Source organism: Bactrocera oleae, chromosome 4 (genome assembly GCF_042242935.1).
Source record: "Bactrocera oleae isolate idBacOlea1 chromosome 4, idBacOlea1, whole genome shotgun sequence".
Lineage (NCBI taxonomy): Eukaryota > Metazoa > Arthropoda > Insecta > Diptera > Tephritidae > Bactrocera > Bactrocera oleae.
In genome coordinates, this window is record NC_091538.1 from 28068671 (window position 1) to 28087166 (window position 18496).

Consider the following 18496-nt stretch of genomic DNA (forward strand, 5'->3'; position numbering starts at 1 on the left):
TAATCAAAATTAATAACTTCATATTCATTTATATAGACTGATTCAATACTATAATTATATAACGGCTAGGTTGTAACATCATAGCGATATAAGCGTCATTGGGCCACGGGTGCGGAGTCAATGTCATGAAAGTAGCAGCTTGGCTCCGAAGCGGTTGTGTGCGGAACTGAATATGAATAATATTAAAAGTTCGATGTTCACATCTCTTCGTCCATATCACGTCCTCTTTCCTCAAGTCGGATGAAAAATGGAGTGACTTACTAGTTAATATATTATTGTGGATGTAATGTAAATAATATTGAATGTAATAGTACTATTTTAAATCAATTTGAAATAGTTGTTGAGCGCAGGAATATTAACACCCCTACTTCGGAAGGCTAGTGGATTATAAAAGTTGCTGTGCTTGCATTGGATACTGAAATAGCATTGTTAATTGCAGAAGGCTGCAGAACCCATTCTACCTGAAAATGGAAAGTATCGATCAAAATATTTCGCGGCATTGGACGTTGCAATGACGTTCATTAGAATTTAAAATATTATATGCTATGTTTAGTAGAATTTAATTAAATTATACGTTCGTCGTGAAATTACTAATTACTACTAGTTGATTAATATTGACAATTTTAAAGAATCTTAAAATTAACTTACTATTTAACCAGTTTATAATAGAGCAGCGTTTAAGCACAATTATTGCAACAATAAAGGTTATTTTAATCATAATTATGCATCAATAGACAATGAAAATTCTTAAAAAATATTTTACAACAAAAAGAGTTAGAGTAATATTTCTTTAAAAATTTATAAAGGGTTTAAAGAGCAACCATGTTTTTGAAGATCAATTTTAGTAAATTTTTCAGTTACAACTCTTCTTAAATAATGAATAAGTACATATAATTTTTTTTAAAGGTATTCAATGTATCAAACTCTAAACTCCGGTTGCAAGTAGACGTGGAACCCCTCTCTAAATGGAGTATCGCGAATTACGAATTTGACTCTTTTGTTTGATTTCGCTTAATTTACTTGGAGCCGTTGTTTCTCAAAATCGACGACTCGGTATATTAATGAAGGGACGAGTTCGTCCGTCTGTGCAAGCTGTAACTTAAGTAAAAATTGAGATATCTTTTTATTTATTACTTCGTTGGATTTTAGTCGCTTCTTACGACAGGCATCACTTACTATTCTTGGAAAACCCCGTACCCACTGGGGTAAAATCATGTAATAAAATTTTTATTTTTTTTTGAAGTGTTATTGTCCCTATTAAATGTGCTAAAACTAAATGTATCACCATCTTTCTCGCTTGGGTTTGCTTTATTTTCCAATTTCATTGATCTTTTTATATTTGTCGGATGAACATTTTGCAGTGGATTAATTCGGTAATATGTTGATCTGTATGCCGTACTCTTTTGTAGTTTTTAATCGGCCCTATTTCTCTGTTTTTCATGTATTCTTCTCTATATGGAGTTAACTTGGCTATTGTTTCTTGTTTTACCATATTTATTCTATCTTGTAATATGGATGGACAAATGTTTTCTTTGGTGTCCTTTGGAGAACATTTGATAGTTGAGTGATACCTATCGTTATAGTTGCATATAACAATTTGTATTCTCATTTCTGTTGAAATATTAGGATCCTCAATTCCTGTTAGTTTTTCCAACAAGGTTGCTTGAAGTCTCAATATCTGCATTTGCTGTATGACTATTTGGTTTTGTGTGATGAACTTCTATATTTTCGGAATTTAAATATTGTATTAATTGTTCTGCTTTAAATTTATTATCCATAATCATATTCTTAGGTTTACCGAATTTTGCAAAATGTTCCATAATTATTGTCTTTTTAGCTTTACAGTTTCTATTTGTTATTCTGTAAACTGCTGGAAATTTGGTTAACTTATCAATCGCAGTCACAAATAATTGTTTGTTGAAATGGAATATGTCATATCAACTATCTCATTTTTATTTGTTGGTGTTTCTGTTAGATTAAATTTTGGTTTTATCGGTTTTCTATCGTATTTGATTGGTTGGCATTTTTGGCAATTATCAATTGTATTTCTTCCTTTAATTTCGAATAATATATTTTATCTTTTAATGTATTATATATTTCATGCCACTATGCATACATTCCTTTGTATAGTACATTGATATTTGATTGTGTAATTCCTCTTCTTCTTCTATTTCAGAGGCTTTTTTGTGAATTTTACAAATTTTAAACTTCTATCTTGAGCAAACATTTCAATGAGTAATTTCTGTATTTTATGATAATCTACTTCAGACACTTCCGAAAATATTCCCACTATTCCGCTTCCTTTTTTCTTTTGGGCTATGTGTTAATATAATTTTAACTTTATATTTATTTACAATTTCTTCTTTAATTAGGAAGTGCTCAGTTCTTCATCTGTTGAATGAATTGTTTCTGACAATTCCATGCTTGATTTATTGTCGTTACCTTCTTTTGTTATTGTTGAGTTGTCAATTCAACTCAAGAAATCAGCTACAACATAATTTTTTTCATTTACGTAGTCTATTTCAAAGTTATATTCCTGCAATTTTAATAACCACCTCTGACAGCGTTGAGAAAATTCCTTTCCTTTATATTTATTAACTAGATGTTTGATTGGACAATGATCTGTTATTATTTTAACTTTGTTGTCATATATATATGGTCGAAAATATGTGATTGAAAAAATTACTGCTAAAAATTCTTTGTCTGTAGTCGAGTATTTTTGCTCGTGATTATTTAGTGTTCTTGAACGGTAACACATTGGTTGACCTTTCTGTGAAAGTACTGCTCTAATGGCATAGTCACTAGTATCAGTTGTGATACTAAATTTTTTATCATACTCTGGTGAATTTTAGAATTGGGTGATATGAAATGAGTGCTTGATGTTCTCAAAGCTTTCAATATATTGTGAGTCTTTGGCATTTATTTTTTTGCCTTTTTCTAAATATTTTATCATGGGATAAGCTATTTTTGAATAATCTTTCAGAATTTTCGGTAATATCCTGTTGTTCCCAAAAATCATTTTAATTGTTTCTCAGTTTTTGGTATTGTTCGTTTGTGAATTGCTACAATTTTATCTGGATTAGGCTTGATGTCTTCTTTTTATAATATGTGTCCTTAAACTTTAGTTTCTCTTTGAAGAAAACTGCCTGTATTTTCAATTGGTCTTCTTGTAATTTAAAAAATATTTTTCGCAATGAGCTTATATTATATACTCTTCTAATGAAGTTGAAGAAGTATATGACACATATTTTATTTATATATTCTCTCAATATCTCGTTCATAAATTTTTGAAACTTAGCTGGGGCATTTTTAACCCGAAAGGCATTCGAACGTATTCATATAGTCCAGCCGGAGTAACAAAAACTGTTTCCTCGATGTCCCTTTCTGCCATTAAAATTTGGTGGTAATCTTAGGCTAAATCTGTTGTGCTAAAGTACTGTGTACTACTGATTCCTTCGATGTTTGGTAGAGGATACCTGTTGTCGACAGTTAATTGATTTAATCTCCTTTAATCATCAAATACAAGCATGAATTTCTGAATTCCTGAATTATCTATCTTTTTTGGTACTATTAAGATTGGTGAGCTATATCTACTGTGACTTTTCCTAATTATTTCTTGCTCTTCTAAATCACAAATTTGTCTTCTTACTACCTTTTCATGTTTGGAAGGTATTCTATATATTCTTGAATTTTTTTGTTGATCCGTTACTGTTTTTTTTCAAATGCACTTTTGCACTTGTGATTGTTAATTATTTCGTTTAAAGTATTCACCAAGTGCTTTCACTTTCAAGCACCGGTAATTTAAATTTTTCAGATTATGCTATATTTTTTCATTTTGCTTACTTATGGTTGAGCCTGAGTAGATCAAAGCATAAAACTGTTTCTCAAAAAATGTTAATATTAAATTAATTTTACTTTCCCAAGATTCCGAGGCTAAGTTGTAATTAAACTCCTCATTCGTTTTTGATTCTTGTTCTCATTGTGTCCACGTCCATGGGCTCTGGTTGCCTTTTTCGTAAATGTTGTCTATTATTTGCCAATCTTCTTTGCTATCTCGAGTAATTATATTGTTTTTGATTTGGAGGCCTTGGTCCCGATGGCTATCTTTATTTATTGGATTGCTGTCCATACAAATTTATTTGACGTTATCCAGATTGTGGACGATCTGATGTCCAGAGAAATTTTGGGTTTCTGGACGATATCATCCTGAAAAACTTTGATTTTGTTGTGGACGATATTGCCCTGAAACTGATCTGTTTTGATACACAGTATTTCTTTGTCCCGAATGTAAATGTTTACCGTTAACACCATTATTTCTGGTATTAACTTTAAAATTCTTTCCCTCTATTTTTAGATGAGGATTTAGTTTACCTTAATCCAATCCAATAAATTTATACATTTCATTGGTCATTTCTGTCAATGATGTCACTGATTGCACTGTACTTGTATATGCAAATGTCCCTGATGCTAATTGCTTCCTTCGCTGAATTAGCATCCCCGGAAAATTTTTTTTCATTGTGTCACCATTTTCGCGTAATGCACTATACTCTTTTATACCATCTACGATTTCGTTTACTCTTTTACTTGATTCCGCTATACGGTTTACTCTCAGTAGCGAAATTTCTTTCGTGATCACCATTTGATCTTTTGTGGGTCTGTAATGCTGCCTTAGTTTAGCTTTACAAGTTGCCCAATCTTGAGATGGGGTTTTCGCCAAAAATTTGTTGCTGAACCATCAATTTTTAAGGCATAGATCACCCTAAAAACTATTTCTTTCCGTCCTACATAGTCCCTTTGTACTCTGTCAAGAGCCTCAATGAAGGATGGTAATATTTTTACATTCCCTTCGAAAGGAGCTAAATATTTTAAGTCCTTTTCGACTCACCAATAGTTTTCTAATTATTAATTTTGTAACTAAAAGTAGTAAAAATTTTCAATTAAAACAAAAATGTTGTTAAAATTAAAATTAAAAAAATTGAGCGGTGGATTACTTCTTCACATTCAAATTCGATGATCAAGTGGAAAATGGGGGTCCACTGACGGAGTCATTTGATGACGCATGATGAATTATGGAAATTCTTGAAACAAACGTCTTTACATTACATTTCTCATATATTTTTGTTGATGAATCTTGGTTCATTAATATTATACATTGATTCAGGACACGTCTTTGGTAAGCCCAGTGAATATGCCTAAACAATGGTATCTAGTAGCTTATATGAGAGCAATGGCAGCATTAATTGGTGTTGATTTATTTTATTTACAATTGCTAAACACTAAACACTAATTATCAACGAACAAGGCGTTGAATATTTCTGCAATAAAATCGAAGACAACATTGTAATTCAACGTTAAATAACATCAAACTGTCAATATAAAAAATACGTATTTTGATTCGGATGTAGCTACAATTGTACCATTGTTAGTCAGAATTCTATTTGTAGTAAGAAAGTACTTCTCAAGTTTTCTTGCAAATGAATCCTTTAACAAGTTAGGAGGGGCTAAGTTCGGGTGTAACCGAACAATTCATACTCTTACAACTTGTGTTACGTATTATGTACATATAATATATGGAAGATAGTGTTATCTGTTTTTGGTTTTACGACATATTATTAACAGAAAAAGATGCTCTCTGAGTTTCACTAAGGTATCTCCCTTACCATCACCAATGTATATAGTAAATATAAGGAGTAAAGTCAACCTGATGTTTCGAAGTTTTGAATATCAGTTATATAAGTATTAGGGCAGCTTCTCACCCGATTTTATTCATTTAAGGCACAAAGATGCACTTAAATAAGAATCTGTGGAGATTTCGTGAAGAAACCTTTTCTAATTAGTTTGATCAGTCAGTTTGTATGGCAGGTATATGTTATAGTTGTCCGATATATTCGGTTCCGAGCAGCTTTTTGGTGAGAAAACTCAGGGACTAGTTCGCGTATATACTGAGAGGCAGACGGACATGGCTAAATCGACTCAGCTCGACACGCTGATCATTTATATATGTATATACTTTATAGGATCTCTGACGTTTTCTTTTGGATATTTCAAACTTCGTGGCAAACTTAATACACCCTGTAGGTATAATAACGGCACTTTTTTCTTACATGAACGAACATATATGTTAAGTTTCTACTTGTACACACTTGTACATGATACGTAGACTCCTCAAAAATGAATTCAAATCATAGGCATAATTATCATACCATTATACATACAAGTACTTGTGCTGAATGCAAAGCTTAAGTGTATCAGATGATATAATGTCTATTGCTAGTTAAACAAACGTTAGAAATGACGAATGAATTTTGTGGTTATATTTTAATAAACAAATTACAATAATATGGGTCTATAACAATATTCGTGCGGTTTTTTAATCAAAATTTGAACGTTTATTTAAAAAAAAAAAAACACGTACAATAGAATTATTCAAAGTATTGCCCATCTGAAGCTATTCAGATTGACAATTTGAGGATTTCATCCCAAAAGAACTGAATCATGAATAAATCAAGTGTATTCCAGTGAGGGCGTGCTGCATCGACCGAAACAAATGATAATCAAAAAAGGGAGGTCTGAGCCATAATGTGGCAAAGGAAAAACTTCCTAGCCGCTGTTTCCAAATTTTCCAAATACTGCACGCCTATCTGATTCGAACAAATACAAAGCGTTACCTTAGTATTTGGTATGTGGACAGTAAGGGAATTATTGATTTGATTCAATCCATTTTCAATCTATCTGTAATACGTAAAGCTTTCTCTCCAAATTATATATCTATAATATATCTCAGAGATCGGCCGATATTTTCGATAAAGAGTTCGCAATAGGAGCTGGGGTCCACATATTTGGTATCTAAAGGCTTGAATAGTTTTAGTTCGATTTGGACTATTTTTGGTCACAAGATGGCACTATTCGTGCAAAGTTTCATCCCGTTATATTCATTGCTTCTTGATTTGTATACTGGAAAGTGAAAGAATTAAAGGGAATTTCAAATTGTGTTATATGGGAAGCAGGCATGGTTGTAGTACCAAGTTTCACTAATAGATCAAATTTTTGTTTAAGTTACAGCTTGCACAAATGGACAGATGGACGGGCAGACAGTCACCCGGATTTCAGCGATTAGTTTAAGGTGATACAAACAACCGTTAGTGAACAAAAAAAATATATAATAATATATATAAAAATGTACCCAAAGGGTCCACTTTCGTTGTTCGACGAAATCGTGAAAAGATTACAATCAAATTTGGTGTCATATTAACATATTTTGAAGGTCATAGACTCACTTAGATTTATTACTATATTTTATTTCCCGTCAGCGACATTTATACTTAAATCATCCACAATGGAGATCTATATGATATAGGTATATGAGATATACACTCAACCGAAGAGAATAAATACAATAATTGAATTGATGTCAACCAAAGGAACGAAATGCAATATATTAGGAATATGAGGTTTAAACCAAGACCAATTTCATCTATATTGAGCGCCAAAACATTAATATAATTTTGCAACTTTGAAGAAAACGTGTTCAATTAATTTTATTAAAATATCACACATTTTGACCAGGTGGAAAATAGGAAATCGTTATATAGGGTATATTGGGGGCAGAAGAGGTCTGGATTGGCTGCATTACTTTTTTACATTGTTCATGTATACTTGAGAACTTATTTTCAAGCAAATTTATAAATAAACATACACATATATGGAACAAAGTCAGCCGGAAGTTTTAAAATTCTGAATATCATTTATATGGGGTAAAATCAACTGGAAGTTCGATAATCTATATATAAGGTATATTTCCACGAATTTCAAAAAAATATTTCACAGATTGACCGAACGTACTGGGTCCACATATTCGGTATGTGGGGGATTAAGCAGTTATGGTCCGATTTATATAATTTTTAAACTTGAGATACCTCAACTGCATCATTTGTGCCCGGCTCTTTTAAAGCCCTCCCGTACAATCTCGGGTATGAAATTTAATGTATCTGGCGTATTTATTTAATGATGTTAGTTTTTAACAAAACGGTTATATGGGGAGAGGGCGGGGATATAATCCGATTTCATCCATTTTTACAATGTTGTTAGGGGATCTTATATGATTTGTCCTAAGCGAATTTGGTTACTGTAGCTTTAGTGGCTTAGGCGACATGTACATTAAACCTATTAGAAGGTGTGTCCACCCCCAATTTTTAAGGACCACAGGTGCCTTGGTACAGCAATTTTCTGTACCAAATTATAGGTTTATACCTTAATTTAGTGTTTAGTTATGACATTTTATAGGTTTTCGATTAATGGCGTATTGTGAACGTGGCAGTGGTCCGATTACGCCCATCTACGAACTCGTGCTCTCTTTTTTGTAAACAAATACGAGTACCAGACGGACGGACGGACAGACATTCGGAATTTAACTCGTCTCATCATCCTGGTCATTTTTATATGTATACTATATTACCCTATATCTAACCCGATTGTTTAGAGGTGTTGGAATTTCTATTTGTAGTATTCTATTTATTTTCGCATTCTAAACGTATACATATGTAGGTATATGTGTAAATCAACTCTTTCCTGATACAAATTTTAAAATATTTGTACATATAAGATACTCTCTGCAGTCTTATTAACGCAGCGCGCCCAATACTTACGCAAAATTGTAACATCGTTGCACTTAGCTGCTATAGAGTATCACAATAATAAAGAAAATTCGTGGACTCTGGTCAAGACGGTATGAAGAGGACACTTTTAACATATATGAGGGGTTATTTCTCGAGTACATGTTGAATTAACCGAATATGGTTTCGAGGGGTAGTAAAAAATGATATGAGACCTAACAGAACAGATTTTGTGCAACCGATGATGAAGCGATACAGACCTTCTGGTGAATGTTACTAGAAATGCTAATATTTATTGATAAACTCTTTGTAAACTATCCAGGCACCAATCGCTATTTAGGCGAAGCAAATTATGTAATAATAGACAATTTCTGTAGGAAAACAGACTAGTAAGAAAAATTGTGTACACATTTGATAGGCAATATTCGACCTGGTTTGAAAATAGAAGAATTGATAATGTTCGTCTTTCATTATCTGAGAGTTATTTCTTAAGAATACACAACCTTGCGAAGGTTTTAAGATATGATACCAAAACAAAGACAGCCCTGTCTGGATATAGTGAACTAATTCTTTTAAGGTCTGTACCTACACAAGGTTTTCACTATATTCAGTTTGTTAATTATATTAAGGCTGATATCATATGTGTTTGGATTAAAAATTACATTTTCCTGTGCGCATAATTTCAAAATATCATTATAATATACCTCTGGAAAAACAATTTGCAATAAACTTTGTGTGTATCTATATTTTTCCCGCACTAATTTAAATCAAAGTAAGCACAATGGATTATGATCTCCCTCATCCTCGATTTGGGTTAGCGCTGTTCCATTGAAATCTTTCAGCATTTTGCTATTACTTTAGCGTCCAGCTGATTCCAAGTAAGCATTAAAAATGATATTGCATCTTTTAACGTTAAAGTTTTTAAAAACTCAGTGATATCATCCTTCCCTACAGCCAATAATAACATGTTTTTTGTAATAAAGCTTAGTTTAGCGAATCACATTTTGATTCATGAGTTCGTCCTTTGCCTTAAAAGAGTGCGGCTTCTTTACACGCCCAATTATTAGTGGCTTGCCTTTATGCTCACCAGTTGCATTTGGCATGCAAGAAAAGGGATTCCAGCCTTTTCTGCTTTTCTTCCCGGAACTGTTTCTTCATTATGCCTTAAATACGTTATATCTGGAAGCATTTTCCGAAACAAAGTGGTCTCATATGCGTTTTATATTTGGTCCTTGTAAAGCTTAAGCTCATAAATAAAATTGCTAAGTTTATTCTTAAAGGGCTCAATAGCTCGTGTGCCCAGATACTTTTAACAGTTGAATTCCGAAGCGGGACTTAAATCCAAATAACCATCCGAAACTGGCATGGAAATTACCCTCCATTTCTTTATTATCAGCTTGAAACTTTATCGCCTTTTTCTTTAGTAACTCCCCACTAACTGGATAGGTTTTTGTTCCGTTGTTCTACAAACCTTTTTTATAATACCCTCTTCGTGCGGGGATACTCGCCTTTTCTAGGAGTTTTCCTATTAGATGCGCTATTTATCTTGAGAGAAAGTATATTACGGCTCTATTTGTTTATTCCCGAAATTGTTTATTTACAAACAGTTTGCACTCGAAAAACAAAACAAACACTAACATCTATGACCCTGACTTTGCAGCAGCAGTAAAGTACAATTTAGGGGAATACCCGACTTCAACTCTCATTCATTTTTGTATGTTTCGTTGCTGACTACTCAAAGTTGCTTTTAAATTTTTGTTCACTATTGCAAGGTTTTCTATCGTTCACTATTTAGAGTACTCAATGTAAAATTTTAGCTGTTCACAATAGCGTGGCTTTCACTATTTACAATGTTCACTATACCTAGACACGACTGTACGAGTATTATATAAATATAATATATGAATGTATTGCTACACAATTGAAAATATTCTCAAATGAGATATATGTATGTTGAAATATTTTTCTAAAATAATATGAAATTTTTCTTAAATTATTATTATTGTAATTTCAATTAGCATAGTCTTCCCTCTCCTTTTATGTTTTTTTATCCAATATAAGGGTCTATGATTTACTTATCGAAGGGGTATTTAAAATTTACATACGTGTAATGTTTTTTTTATTTTTCTACCCAACAGGATTATCCTCCTCAACTGGATTTCGCATCGTCTCCATTACCAATGGCACATCTTCAACCAATTACGCAGGCATCTATAATTAGTGGAAACGCCATGATTGGCGGTGGAAGCGGTACCCTTCGTAGAGGCATTATGCGTGGAGTTGTAGGCATGCCGCCTCCCGATGTTACTCAACTAACCAATACTAGTATGACTGGTACTAGCAGCATCCAATTGCTTCACGAACTGCATCCAATAAATAATTCAAATAATTCATGCTCCACACAAACCACAAGCATAACAGGTAACGGCAGTATGATGTCAACGATTCCAAGCAGCACCTGCAAACAGCCTCAAAGTATACTTAAGGATCCAAATAGATCTAAACCACAACAACAGCTATTGAGTGCGAACCTAGTTGGTGTGGGTGTACCCACTGCTTCAGGTAGTCTTCAAATTCTCAATATTCCCACATCTGCTGGTATTAGTGGTAATCTCTTGATGACTGCGAGCGGGGCATATGATCCGGCAAACCTTAGTACTTTCAATGCTGCTACTGGTACAACATTGGCATACACCGATGCCGATGGCCATTTAGTATAGCTGTAGGAGTGCACGGGACTACCGATGGCCGCTACGCTAGCTGTAATTGATACCCCTTCGGCTCCCTCTGTTGTCAGCTCCAACACTGAACGTTACTGACAAACAAATACTCGTACAATTGCACAGATCAAAGTGAGAAAATATTGCAGAAAATAGAATAATTAGGCAAGAGGAAAAGATACTGAGTTTAGCAATAAGATTAGACTTAAGTTCATTTAATACAATTAGCTTAATTTAATACTTACCAACGTAAAAGACCTGATGCTGAAAAGGTTACATTAAAATAGTCATAAGTATATGACAAGTACCCAACCAAATATCATCATCATTGTTTGTACTTCCCCATAGACACCAAAGAAAATTTTTAGGTTTGCTAAAGAGCCCACATATGAAGCCACATATTTTATTCTTGTGAAAGTATTATTATAGTTACAGAAATTGATAATTGTCCTTATTCTCTTGTAACATGTTTCACCGAGTATAACATTTTATTTACCAAATGGTTGTTTGTAACTTATGGAGATAGATATTCAATGATTTATGTCAAAATAATCAGGATGACGAAACGAATTAAATTCAGGACGTCTGTCTGTCCGCCCGTCATTCGTTTGTCGGTAAAACGATAACTTAAGAAAAAATTGAGAAAATTGCAGATTAGGTAAATCGGTCCTCTGTGATGCCCACAAAATGGCAATACAAAGTGCTGTAACTAAGTCATAAGTTAAGCTATAAAATGTTGAAAACACTAAAATGCGTTAGGTCGCTAAAGAAAAACTTCACTACATTAGGGAGTTTATATGGTATGAAAAGAATGCATGAGAATTAGTATAAAAAGTCGGTAGTGGGCACGGCACCATTTACTTGTTTATGAAATCTTAATTTTCAGCAACTACTCGACCAATTTTAACTAAATTGCATACTAATATCTTTGCATCCTTATGTTACAGTTTGAAAATGAACAAAATCAGAGTACAACCACGCCTGCTTCCCATATAACACAATTTCAAGTTCCATCTGATTATTTTACTGTACAATAAATAAATCAACCACCAATGAAGATATTGGAATCAAACTATGTATAAATAGTGCCTTCAAAGGTTGGCATCTACTTGAGTATGCAGAAAAAAGTTCAAAATTTGTACGTCCATTTTTTATGTTGATTGAATTTGTATACGATTTGTAAAATCTTTGAAACTAGCAATATATCCAATTCTTCTTAGATTTAACTGTGAATAAATTATGCATGTGATTAAAAAAACGTATAAGCTGTTTCAGTTGGAGACCTACTGAAATTGTCGCGTTCGAAGCGTATACATATGTTATATAAATCATGTACCCCTTTCTTCATAAAAATTATAAAATAGTATTATTTACCGAAAAATCAACGTAATTAATTTAGTCCCAAAATTGAATGCAATTCCGAACACTGATATAATCAGTATAAGAGTGTCCTAATGAAATTAGGTGGACACCTTTTCTTAACCATAATGTGGATTAGCGCTATGATTGAAGCCGGCGTAAAAACATAGACCTGTGGTTAACTTTTGTCTCATATATCCAATGTATTAAATTTCGATCCTTTGGTTGAGTTTATATCGCGTATACTATCTCAATGGAAGAGTTTCAACAAAATGTTTTGATTAGCATTATGTCACTCGGGAGTGAAAAATATGGATATCTATATATATATATATATATATATATATATATATATTTCATGAAGAAAATGTGAGTATATGACTCATAGTAATTCGGTATCAGATAGTGTAAACAGAATATAACATTTCTAGAATAATCACGGATCTAAGATTATTTGATGTTCGTTCCAAGATTTCTGCATATACCAATATGTAAAGCATATGTATGACATATTTAACTTTTCCAAAATCTTTTAAAAACTACATTTAACAATATATAATATTTTTACGTTTGAAATCAACGCTTTACATGTTGTTTTAGCAGCGCTTCAAACAGAAATTAGACTTTTATACACTCGCAACATGTTGCTACAATAGTTTTGTTCACTTAAGGTTGTTTTTTTCCTGAGCCCTGTGAGTAGTGAGGGGCAACTGTGTGAGGAAGATGTTTTAAAAGTAGGCATGGTCCCGTTCTCTGATATGTTTAATGTACATATCTCACAAACTATTATAGCTATCTGAACTAAGCTGAGTTCAAGCCTTTGACAGTGTGAAAATGGGTGAAATACCAATGTAATGGTTTTGTTGAAAACTACTCAAAGTGCGATAAATCGCTAAATAAATACGTTATAAGTAAAATTTTACAAAAAGCGTGGTAGGAAAGTCTTTCATAGGCGCCGATATACAAATTGGACAATGGGCGTAGCGCCACCCAGCTTCAGGTGAAATCCTATATCTCACGATGTTTTTGAACTCTATCTATTTAGTTCCTCCATTTTAATAGTATACAATGAATGTATGGTCGAAATCGGATCATACCTTATTAAGCCCCAGAAACCGAATATTAAAACATGAGTGCCTAAGACTGACTTTTTACCGAAAATAGCGGTCAATGTCTAAGATAAATAATAAAACTTAGAGAACGTCTTTTGCTGGTAATAATATCTCTTAGTGCTAAAAACTGGTTTAAACGGGTTGTTGATTCCCATAGCCCCACATACATACTTAACAGAAGGATTTTCAAAATCCCGGTTGATTATATACCAAATAACCCCATATACATATTATCAACATTTCCGAACTATCAATACCAATATGTAAGATATCATATGATATATTTTCTAACATAATAACAGTGTGACGCCCTCTATCCGCCATATACCTAATATAAGGATTTTTAAATAACCGGTTGATTTTATATCGTAAAGATAGCGTCAATCTGTGAGTTATCTTACTAATCTAATGATATGTCATCATGCCTAAATTGCCTACCAAATTTAATTATTTCAAATTTCGGTTGGCTTTATACGGTATACCTATATCGGTCAATTTGTAAGAACATTAAGTGAATATATAACACTGAAAATACCTTAACATATGTGATACCGAAAATATGTAAAATCGCTGACCGAATTACCCCAGCTCCCATAACTTATACATAAAGATGTACGTTATTTTAGCAAAAGAGTTATGTCAAAAGTTAATGTAGTCAGTCCTGACCTTTCTTTAGCCCCAATATACGCGATATAGTGAATTCTATTAATATTCATATCGGTTTTATTGAAATTAAGTGGACAATTTTTCTTAAAAATTGTACTATATAAGACCCAAATTGGGTAGACTTGAACAATATAAATTAATGATATAAAACGAGAGTAAAAATTGTTCGGTTACACTCGAACTTAGAACTTCCTTACTTCTTTATATTAGTATCGTCATATGAGCTAACGTAGATGACTCTATGCACTTTAAAACATGTGTACTATTATTCGGTTGAAGTAATCCTAACAGAAAATAAAACGAGGAAACCAAATGCTGTGTTATTCTCGTATAAAAGTGAAGTTGATGAAGAGGTTGCGATTCTCATATGTACCCAAATGTGTGTACTTTGGAATATATGGGGATGTAGACATATAATAAGACCACTTAAAGCTTCCAAGTAGGTGCATAAACATTCCTACATGCATATGTGCACATAAATGCTTAAAAAACTTTTCTAATGGCTTGAAAACTTCCAGTAAATAAGTAATGCAGCTTATAGTTTTGGTTCTCCTGCAAGTATGTTTAAACAACAAACACCGTGAATGGTAATTTTACGCATTTTTTAGTAAATTAACACAAAAATTTATTTACAAAGTGTATCCAATAAATTCTGGTTAACCTATCCGATAATAAACTTAAAATAGTTAATTATATTATATTATAATGTTAAGATCTTTTCGATCGTTCGTTTGAAAAAAGTTTTTGTATACCTAATTGTGAGGGAACATGTGTGTAAGCATGTGAAAATGACAATAATTCACTATTTACTTAACCGTATTTCATAATCGCTTCTATAGTTTGACAACACTACTCTATAGCGCTATAGTTTTCTTTTTTTGTTATGGAACTTGATACCATATTTTAATTTAATGCAAAAAACAGCAGTTTTTTGTAGTAATAACTGCTAAGGTTCGGGGTTTTTAATATTACCTAGATTAACAAATTTTTGTTTTTTTCAAAGGAGTTGAACAATTCTTAATGTGGTCGAACTAAAAAAACATAATTAGAATGCGCATGAAATGTATCTTCATTAAAAAGTCAAGGTCAAAATAATCTAACATAATGTATATTGGTTTGGTACTTGTTAAATATTTGCCTATAATATATTATACATACAAACCTGTTTACTGGAAGCAATTTAAGGAGAAAACGAAAATTTGCCAAAATCCGACTGAAGTTTATTCTTACCATATTATGACTAATTATAGAAACAAAACAAAGTTGATTAAAATCTAAACAATTAGTACATATGTGTATATAATATTTAAAAATACTGTACAATTGTCGTATGGCTAAAATATGGATATAAACAACTTGAATTACTCAAAGAACAAAAAAGAAGATGCAACATTAAATAGACGACGAACCATGTTAATTAATAATTAGGATATTTATATATTAAGAATCCATTTAATTTCCATTCATATTTATTAAGTATATATTTTTATTTGTGAATAACTGCTTTTATAATTCTTATCATAACAATAATTTACTTTCAAGTAAATAATGTGAGACCTGTTTTTCTTATAACATTTACGGAAGGAATAGTTTGACACACTGATCACACTACTCGAAGCTACTCAAGTTTGACGGCAGCGCAACTTTTTAACTATATTTGTACATTAATATATTAAACGTATACTGCCAGTAGGAATTAGCATTTCTTGATAAAATCTTTTAATTGGCGTAAGATTATTATTAATTTATCTAGGTTCAAAAAGAAAATTTCCAAAAGCAAATCCAAATATGATTCTTACATACTACTTAGAAAGCATTTATATTACGAGTTGTGTTAAATATTAATGTATTCAAATTCCCGTTTCTTGACCACTGTTTATTTGCATATCCAATCAGCTATGCGGACATGAAAAGGGGACACATGTAGCACCCAAATATGTGGATCTGTTGTTTTAAATGTGCAGATTTGAATTAACGTGAAAAATTATGTGGAAATATTTAAAAATGGGAAAAAATACAAAATTTTTCCTTGCTTTTCACACATGTATTTTTAAACATTGCCATAGTTGTAAGTTAGAGTAATATTGAAAAAGGTATCGGTAATCGTTGCTTATGTCTTCCCGTCTAAATTACCAAACAGCAGACGTAAACTCATTCATTAAGAATCATGCAAACATTTTATAATAATATTAATAATTAAAATAATAGTGAAAGTAACAACTATTAAGCCAATATAAAAAATTTCGATTCAACTTTTGTTAAATAAATGTTCTTATTAAATTATATTTATATATAATTAAATGTATGTTTATATACGCATACGATATACTAGTTTGGATAAGATGAAGAAACCACTATAATTATTTCATATTGAGCCATACGGGTTTTTTCAGATGAATCCAAAATGCCCCATATCACTTTTATATTCTGTTACTTTTGTATACTTGTGGTATTAAACAAACGAATGAACTGTAAGAAGGTATTTTACCATACATATTTAAAATCCATTTTTTTTATTTTCCCATCAACCGAATAGCAGAAATCGAAATATATTTATTAAATGTAATTTTACATATGCAAATCAAAGGTTATACCCATGCATTTATTTTCCTAAATGTATTATTATTGATTTTCGATAACTGACATAGTGCGAAACTTAACAATTTTTTATATTAATACTCACAATGTAGAAATCGAAGGTGTTTAAATTTATTCAACCCTAAGAGTAGAAAGTTTGTGGCCAAATTGTAAAGCGAGTTCTTACCCAAAATAACGATATATACAAACGTATGGATATATGTGTACATACGTGTAAAAGTAGATTACATAATTTGCAACAAGTTGTTACGAATCGAGTACCACTACGTTAGCTACAGTTAATCATCGCTAAGTACTAGCTGTCATCAAGGCTGATTAACTCATTGAAATGACAAATCGCATATTTTACTAATGAATTACATAATGCAACGGTGTTTTAAAAACAACGTAGCTATGTTGCACTACAAGTGTATCTCATATAGAGTAGAAAGCGTAGTGGTATTACATAACTTGGTTTGAAAACATATTGTACGAATGCCCATAACAAGTTTTAAATTGAGTACCACAGATTTTCATGCATGTTTAAATAACCTAATGTTAATATTTTGTGTTTTTTAATACATTGACATATATACCTAAAAAATATTTTTATCTCTTTCGATCCTATTATCTAATAGATACAAATTAATAATTGTATTAAACACAATATAAAGTTAAACATAAATCTCAAGAATAATATAAAACAATGAGCTAAAAAACGAATTAAGAATAAGTAATATGTAAAGATTTTTATTATTAAAATTGCCAAAGAGTTTTTAAAAAGTTTCTTAGGTAATTGTATATTCGCAATTTAAAATATAAAAGTAAAAATTTTACTAAGAAATTAAGTTTCACGAAAGTCATTAAACAAATATAAATAAGAACACATATGTTCATTTGTAAGTATAATGAAATACAAACATTTATGATATGTGTATGGAAAAACATTATTATCAATATGTATGAAAATGTGCTATAATTTTTAAATAAAATTATATAAATACAAAATATTTCTCTGTATAAGTATATTGATTATGGTTTTTAGCAAATAAGTGGTAAACCCTTTTGTGTAGCGTTGGATTATTCTTCTTGATTTATTTGTTTTCCTAAAAACACTGTGTATAAATAAGTCAAAGAACCATCTGGCAAAAGCCATAAATAATTTCATTAAACTTACAATGTATGTAAGTTAAGCGGGGAGAGTTTACATCGCTAGATTTGTAACATTTGTAGTTATTTACACCCATTTGCGGAATCCTGGTAGATCATTTTTCAAAGAATATTTAAAGTTTAAACTAAAATCCACAAAATTATGTAGACAGCCACTTTTGGGCTGTTTCCTGCTTTTGACTTTCTATCCACTATAATAATGATTGATAATCGACAATTCCCACAACAGCCGGTTCTGCGATACCGGAATTGACCCGGATTTTACCCGGCCAAGGGCTGT

The 18496-nt window shown here is 31.7% G+C and overlaps 1 protein-coding gene and 1 long non-coding RNA gene across 18 annotated transcripts in view; one reads left to right on the forward strand and one right to left on the reverse strand.

Annotated features, from left to right (window-relative positions):
• The window catches only part of sns (sticks and stones), a 90403-nt gene extending 72347 nt beyond the window's left edge, over positions 1-18056 (forward strand). For 16 of the 17 annotated variants that reach the window (XM_070109098.1, XM_070109086.1, XM_070109092.1 and 13 more), the window contains one exon: positions 10751-18056. In XM_070109098.1, coding sequence (XP_069965199.1) covers positions 10751-11332 — 582 coding nt within the window. In that variant the 3' untranslated portion in view covers positions 11333-18056. Of the gene's footprint in view, positions 1-69; positions 100-10750 lie in introns of those variants that run through there. The other variant, XM_070109097.1, reaches the window with a different exon arrangement.
• On the reverse strand, positions 788-2617 carry LOC118682521 (uncharacterized). The gene is made up of 3 exons (XR_004978344.2): positions 1799-2617; positions 1177-1720; positions 788-1098 (listed from the first exon to the last, which is right to left on the reverse strand). It is a non-coding gene; the product is annotated as an uncharacterized lncRNA (long non-coding RNA).
• Positions 18057-18496: the final 440 nt, after the last annotated feature.